The 7500-nt window shown below is 42.9% G+C and overlaps 1 protein-coding gene across 1 annotated transcript in view; it reads left to right on the forward strand.

The window, feature by feature from the left end:
• LOC134451740 (NACHT, LRR and PYD domains-containing protein 12-like) overlaps positions 1-3426 on the forward strand; it is a 19917-nt gene extending 16491 nt beyond the window's left edge. Inside the window, exons 11-12 of the mRNA XM_063202141.1 lie at positions 2894-3067; positions 3246-3426. Of these exons, the coding sequence (XP_063058211.1) occupies positions 2894-3067; positions 3246-3426 (355 nt within the window). The remainder of the gene's footprint in view (positions 1-2893; positions 3068-3245) is intronic.
• The last annotated feature ends 4074 nt before the right edge of the window (positions 3427-7500 follow it).

The following is a 7500-nucleotide window of genomic DNA, read 5'->3' on the forward strand; positions in this document are numbered from 1 at the left end:
GGCATGCACATTCATTTGTCTACCATAAATGACAATTAAAATCTCTTCAGTTACGCCTATAGGCCTATCACATAATTTGTGTGATCATATGATGCAGAGTGTGCCTTTGTTACAATCCTAGATAGTAGGCCTAACACCTAGCCTATATTGGAGTAGCTTAACAGCATAACAATGCAGCTCAATTTCATAGGCCTATTCTAATTTCTGCATTAGGTTTTTAAAAATAGATTCACCATCATGTAGGCCCATCTCAGCCATTCCCCACAAAGATGAACAGCATTCGGCTATATAACATTGGAAACTAAATATAAAAAACACAACATTTGTGGTTTTCAACTGAATTGATAATGAAGTTCTATTAGGCTACATATGGCTTTAGGCTTAGGCATTAGGCTATGTTTATAAGACACCTCACAATTTACCCCTCCACTGTCATCCATTAGGCCTATTTAGATAGGCTATTTGTAGTGGCATGGTGCTCAGAGATTAGCAATGGGCACTGCAGCCATTAAGAGAGGAACTGGAGTTTTACCTACCATTAATAAGATAACCCATACAGCTTTATCAATAACTGCAAAGGCAATAGACAGAAGAAGAAGCCGATGATGAAGAGGCTTAATTTCTTAACTCAGGAATGAGTCCTTCTAGCTCCGAGAAATTGCTTTTGCAAATGTCAGATCATGAAATAATTTTTAGGCTAAGTCTTGTGACAAGGTGTAACAAAACTTGTACCTCCCTAAATGATGGATTTGGTGGTGTTACTAGGCATACTCCTGTGTTAGATTACCTTCATACCTGGCTTCACACGCGGGATTTTTTTTTTTCAACTCCACCGCGAACGTGCATTTGCGTTTCTATCGGCATTGCAGTCCATCGAACCGGCGGACAGATGCGCTTTCGCTTGTAAACATGGGGCGCACTGGCTAGTCCCCTAGGCTACTTCTTTCGGACACATGGTGCGAAGTGGCTAGATTTGATGAGAAGGGCGTGACTAATTTGTGAACGGTAGAGAGAAACCTGGAGTGGAGTCAAATGGAACGGAGTGAAAATTGCAGTGCAGATGAATTAGGTCTATATTTCAGACAGTCCAACAAAATTTCTGAAATTCCCCCCGGACATTTTTTTAGGTCTCACATGTAGGACATGTCCGGGGAAAACCGGATGTCTGGTCACCCTACTTCTAAGCCTCGTACGGATGATCACTTTAGTCACGAATTTCCGTCACAACAGTTTGTCCTCAGAGCAATATACTTTTTGAAAAACCAATCTCTTTGGCTGAAGAGAATACACTTATTTTACGTGTCAACTCCTATGTATTGTAGCAGTAATAAAGTCTCTTTTTACTCCGGCCCTTTTATTTGTTATTTCTCAACAGGGCTACCTCAAGTTTTTTTTACTTCCCTCTTCTTCTTCTTCTTCATCCAATCCCCCAAACGACACCTACTGCTTCTCTGAATGGTGTCAGCACCCCCTGTTTGTTTGGCATGAACTTAAAGCACAGTGACAACCATCCCAGTAATAATGCTGAATCATAGAGGTAGAACACTAGACTAGAGGTGGCACGGCTATTCGCGACAGCAAAGGAAAATGGCAAGTGCAGCTTCCATCTTCTGTAGGTAGTGTAGGTGCCTTCAGTTAATGGCAATCAATGGAGAACACGGCCACCTCTGTCAAAAAATGGACTAAAACTGTGTGAATATGAAATAACACATTAAAGGGTTACAAGGTAGGATGAATTCGTTTGCGCAGTGCCCGTGACATTCCTGTCTCAAAATCTACACCGTAATGAAGAAAATGCTAAAAATGCAAATAAACTCACTGTGAGAATGTTTTTCATCACGGAATGCCAGCAATTGATACAAATCTGAATACGGTATGTAAAATGTATGTTTTCCCATGACACTCCTTCGGACTGCTCTCTCAAAAAGTTGCATTCGGGTTTTCTGACAGCAGACCATGGAAGTCGTCGAGAATCATTGTTCACTTAGTAATGATTCACATAACCGCGGCTGACTCCGGACAGTGATTAATTAAACTTTTAATCCTGGAGGCCCTTTAATCAAAGACCAGATTTGAAATGTCTACTAAAACATATGAGTCGATAAAACACATTTAAAAATCTAAGATATTAATTATGCAGATATTTAGCAATATACTTAAACTATTGTCCTTATCCCTCATCTGGTCTTTAAATTCTGTTATCATCCAGGGTCCTCGGGTCGTGTACGCCCCCAATAACCAATACATTTAATTTTGCATTAATAGAAAAATACAGGAATTAAGGCAAACTATGAATTCATATCAGCTTACATGATTAGGCAAGGATATGGTCCCCGTTCTTTTGGCCTGTAAAGCATGAATAATTTCTGTTTTAACAGTAATTATTACTTTATAAACTATTTTATTCATACTCGGGTCGAAAACGACCCGAAGACCAAGTGCTATATTTTTATCTAGACCTTTTTCAAATTTGCTAGAATAACTTTTTACTTAAAAAAAATATGTGTAACTAGATGGTCCTGACAAAGTAAAAAAGCCTTGAAGTACATTAAGTTGTACGTAAGTAGTAAGTATTCAGCTGTTTTACACATTTAAAGACTAAAACGGGTCGGTGGCGTCCCGAAGACCCGAGGAGTGTTAAATAGTGTGTTGATGGACATTTTCACATTTTTCGACAGAGGTGAGCCCCCTTCTCCATTAGTTTCCATTTCTCAGGTCTACCTCCAAAAAATGGCTGCCACGGATTGCTGTAAATAATGGGGTGGGGTCACCTCTAGTCTAATGTTCTATCTCTATGTGCTAAATACTTTCAATACTTACAATAGTTTTTCTATTATCATTATTGTATAGTTTGTATTAAACATTTTGCACTACCCACATGTGTGTCCCTCAGGCTGAAGGATTGTAGCCTCACATGGAGGAGCTGTTCATCTCTAGCTGCAATTTTCAGATCAAGCGCTTCCAGTCTGAGACAGCTGAACCTGACTGATAATAACCTGGAAGATCCAGGAGTACAGCTGCTGTCTGCTGGACTGGTGCATCCAAACTGTAGGCTGGAGACACTCAAGTAAGCCTGTGTATGTGTGTGCATGTGTTTGTGGGTGTCATTGTTATTCATTGTGTATATATGTTGTGGGTATGCATGCTGTGTGTGAGAGAGAGACAGTGTGGGTGGGTGCGCATGTGTTATAGTTGAGTTTCTTTTGTTTGTGTTTAATATGTTGTGGTACTCACATGTCTCTCAGGTTACAGTGGTGTAAACTCACAGAGAGGAGTTGTGCATCCCTAGCCTCAGCTCTCAAATCAAACCCTTGCTGTCTGAGAGAGCTCGACCTGAGACATAATAAACTTCATCAGTCTGGAGTGGAGCTGCTCACTGCTCTACAGAAGGACCCTGCATACAAGCTGACTACACTACTATGTTAGGTAATGGCATAAACACTCCATGCCATGCACTCTATGTGTGTGTGTGTGTGTGCACTCTCAGAAATAAAGGTACAGAACTCGTCGCTGTGGCAGTACCCTCAAGGGGAGTACAATTGTGTCGCTTGGGTGGTACCTTAAAATGATGACAGATGCACATTGATCGACATTGCAAAAAACTGAACGCACCTCTTTTTTGGGGTACCAATCAAGCGACGTAATATACTCCCCTTGAGGGTACTGCTACAGCGACAAGTTCTGTACCTTTATTTCTGAGAGCGTGTGTGTGTGTGTGTGTGGTGCATGTGCCTGGTGTGAATATACATATAGAGTGTGTGTAATGTAAATGAAGGTTAAAGGTTGAAGGTCACCAAGTCTATCAGAATGGCAACAACATCCAGTCACTCTGTGTGTGTGTGTGTGCGTGCGTGCATGCGCGTGTGCATATGCGTGTGGTCTGTGTGATGTTTGGAATATTGTTCATGTGCTGTAAATATTGTGAAGTGACATTAGCTGGAGAAGAGCCATTCGTCTATTGTAACAGAGCAGCTCCACATGTGAACACATGTAGTGTTGAGGAATCCTTTTGGATTCAGCCCACACTGTGGATGATACGTAATGTCATCTTCTAAATCTCCTCTACAGCTTGGGTCCATGGTGATCCGTCAATCATCCGTCAGTCTGACTGGAGCAGAGCTGCAGCAGATGCTGCACTTTCCAGACACTCACTACAGGCATTCATGCCACATTCCATCAGCACCCTCCACTTCACAACAGGCTACGCTTAATTACCCTTAATTTTCCTCTACTTAAATGATTGTGTAGGTCTGCTTGTAAAGAATGACCATCTGTTGTGTGATTAGTACTCCCCTGAGGAAGTTGGGCCATGTAAGGTATTGCAATGACATTGCCTGTTTGTTTGCCTGATCTGTTTGTCCTTCTGCAGTGTGTGTGTGTGTGTGTGTGTGTGTGTGTGTGTGTGTGTGTGTGTGTGTGTGTGTGTGTGTGTGTGTGTGTGTGTGTGTGTGTGTGTGAGTCATCCACAGGGGGTGCCAATCACATGCTGCCATACACATACTATCAGCAAACATACACATGCATCACACCCATCTAGCACTGACCAGAGTATGACAGTTGCCATCTCTGATAGCTCTTGTTATGTTTTGTAAATAGAGTAGCTGTCACTACTAGAGCTACATTAAATTGCCACACGTGTATTATATCTGTCCCATGTTTAAGTTGTGTGGAATAACTATCAATAGCATTTTTGTTTTGGAGAGTTACTAAAACATTAGAACATCATTTTGTCAAAAGGGTAAACGAGTCCTTGCATGCTTTGTCTATGCTTCCTAAAAGTGTTTAATCCCAAATCTGTAACTTATGGGTAAGCTGAATACATTTGTGTTCGTTGAATACCTTGTACCGTGAATGTTTGTGTGATATTTTCATCAGATGCAGACAGTTCTCAAAGTGATGAGAGTAGTGTTATTATTGTTGGTCGGTTTTATTTTGTAAATAAATTGGACAACTATTAAAACCCCTGTACAGTAGAGTATTCTCATGTTCCTCCACCAGTGTTGGGCAAGCTACTCAAGAACTGTAACATACTACCAATTACATGTTACTGTCTTCTTAAAGTAATCCACCCCTCCACTGACACACAATATGGTTGCCATATGGGGACGAGGGGATACAGTATGCCCCCAATACCTGAAAAAAGGAATGCTCCCCAGATAATTAAGGTATACCCTAATGTACTAAGCTATCATTTAAGTAAGCAAATAAACAAGAATAGTGATCACCACAAATAATTGTCTGTTTTTTTTGTTGTTGTTTTTTTTAAATGGAATGGCAAGCCGTTGTGATTTATGGTGGCAAGGTATGAGTGGCCTATGCTTTTCCTCCCAATTCGCCAATGCTGACCAGGAAAATAAAACATTGGAAAGCGTTATTGTAGTGAATGGGAGTACAGTTGCCCTGCCAGGACTCAAACCTAGATCTTTGGAGGTACCAGTCTGGGGGTGCATGCGCCTGTATGGGAATGTGTGTGTGTGTGTGTGTGTGTGTGTGTGTGTGTGTGTGTGTGTGTGTGTGTGTGTGTGTGTGTGTAGTGTGTGTGTGTGTGTGTGTGTGTGTGGGTGTGTGTGTGTGTGGGTGTGTGTAATGGAGGAAATTAAAGTGGTTGAAGGTCACCAAGTCTAACATCCATTCCCTGTGTGTGTGTGTGTGTGTGTGTGTGTGTGTGTGTGTGTGTGTGTGTGTGTGTGTGTGTGTGTGTGTGTGTGTGTGTGTGTGTGTGTGTGTGTGTGTGTGTGTGGTGCACGTGTGCATGTGCACCACTTTATCAGCGAGCGTGGCTACCCCTGATTTAGATAAGAAATTAATTATTATACTGCTTCACGTCAGACAGGAGGCCGGAATAGGCATCAGTAAGGTACAATAGCCTCTCCCCTAATGAAGTCACTAAACCATAATAAACAAACCATGGCCATCTATAGTATGGTAGGCCTATATAGATAGTATATGCCATCCTGCCCTGTCCGGTGGGCTTTTTTCTGCTAGGCCAACTTTTACTAGCAGAACATCAAATGAAGTTCATTAGAGCCTTGGCCGACAGCGCCCTCGTGTGTTAGCCTTGAGAATGACACTAAGCTCTCCAGTCTTTCTACTGAATGACCGGTGTTGTCTTCGGGAGCCAGAGTGAGGCGAGACAGAGGCACCCCCGCAGCAAGGCGGCAACATTCCTTCCATCCCTGTTCCCTCCCTGCTTCAGCAGCAGCGAAACGGTAGGAATCTCGCACCATTTACGGTATGTGTGCTGTGCACAAAGCCCGTTAATTCCCTTTTCATGGCGTGCCCCTTTCGTAGTCACGGTCGGTCGGTATGTGTGAAGGTAGCGGTGTGTCCAGTGTTCTCTTCTAGGGAATCAAGTGAGCCAGTTAGCCGCTAACTTCAGCACTGGTCAGCAGCACAGGCGCAGTGGAGCTATAGAACCTAGCTAGCTAACAAAAACAAGGGCCAGGATTATGTGAGAGAACGTGTGTCTGTCCCAGTGGAAAACAGTAGCAGACAATTGGGGTGTGACAGTCACAGTGCAGGTGAGTAATAAGTGTGTCTGTGTTTGCAACATAGGGCGTCAAGCTTGGATTGACAGCTGTCAGCTGATCACACAATAGCGCTGGCGCTGCAGTCAGTGTAAACATAACAGGCTAGCGAGGTAAGCACCGCAACGGAGAAATTGTTTGTGGATCTCCGTGATGCACAGAGCCGGTGGTCAGGTATCGAGGCTGTCGCTGTCGCAGTCGCAGAGGGCTCCGGTTACACCTCCTCCTGCATCCTGCTGTCACAGACACCGGGCATCATCCGAGCAGCGTCACGTGGAGCTGTGACCAGGCTGCAGGCTAATAAATGTCTCCTAGGCATGTCTGTGTTTATGTCTGGGATTACAGTATAGGTTTGAGATGACAGAGTAGTAACGCTGTGTCCTCTTGTTAATAGTCTGATTGGGATTACAGTGTGAAAATGTCTGTTCAGTGCAGTATGTGAAAGGTGCAGGCTGCCATAGCTGCTGTCTGATAGGCGAAGTGTCATAGTAGCCTAGGCAGTAGGGTTAACTGTCATAAAGCTGCCATGGGCAGTAGGTGTTTAGTGTGTAATAACCCATATCCAAAGTACTGTGTTATTATTGAGTGTATAGTATTTAAAATACTCAAACCTGGCTCTGATTACTCTGGTATTGGCCTGTATATTACGTTAACGAAGAACCGTAAGTGTAATAAATAAACCGGAGGTGATTTATGAAGGTGTGATAGGGCCTATGCAGTTCCGTTTGCTAAAGTAAAAGCAGTGCTGAGTAGACCAGTGGGCAGGGCAGCAGTTTAGAGTAGATATGTGGCTGTAATCGGTTTGTAATCTGGGATTACGCAGCCTACTCAGTATGCTGGAGTAAAACTTGGCTGAGATTATTTGGCTAGTAAGGTTGTCTATGTAGCAGCAACAGCTAGGTGTCATATAGGTGTTATAAGCAGATCTGGGCTGCTTAGCGCAGTAATAATTATTATTAAAAGATGGGAACAG

The sequence above is a fragment of the Engraulis encrasicolus genome, chromosome 7, assembly GCF_034702125.1.
Source record: "Engraulis encrasicolus isolate BLACKSEA-1 chromosome 7, IST_EnEncr_1.0, whole genome shotgun sequence".
Classification (NCBI taxonomy): domain Eukaryota; kingdom Metazoa; phylum Chordata; class Actinopteri; order Clupeiformes; family Engraulidae; genus Engraulis; species Engraulis encrasicolus.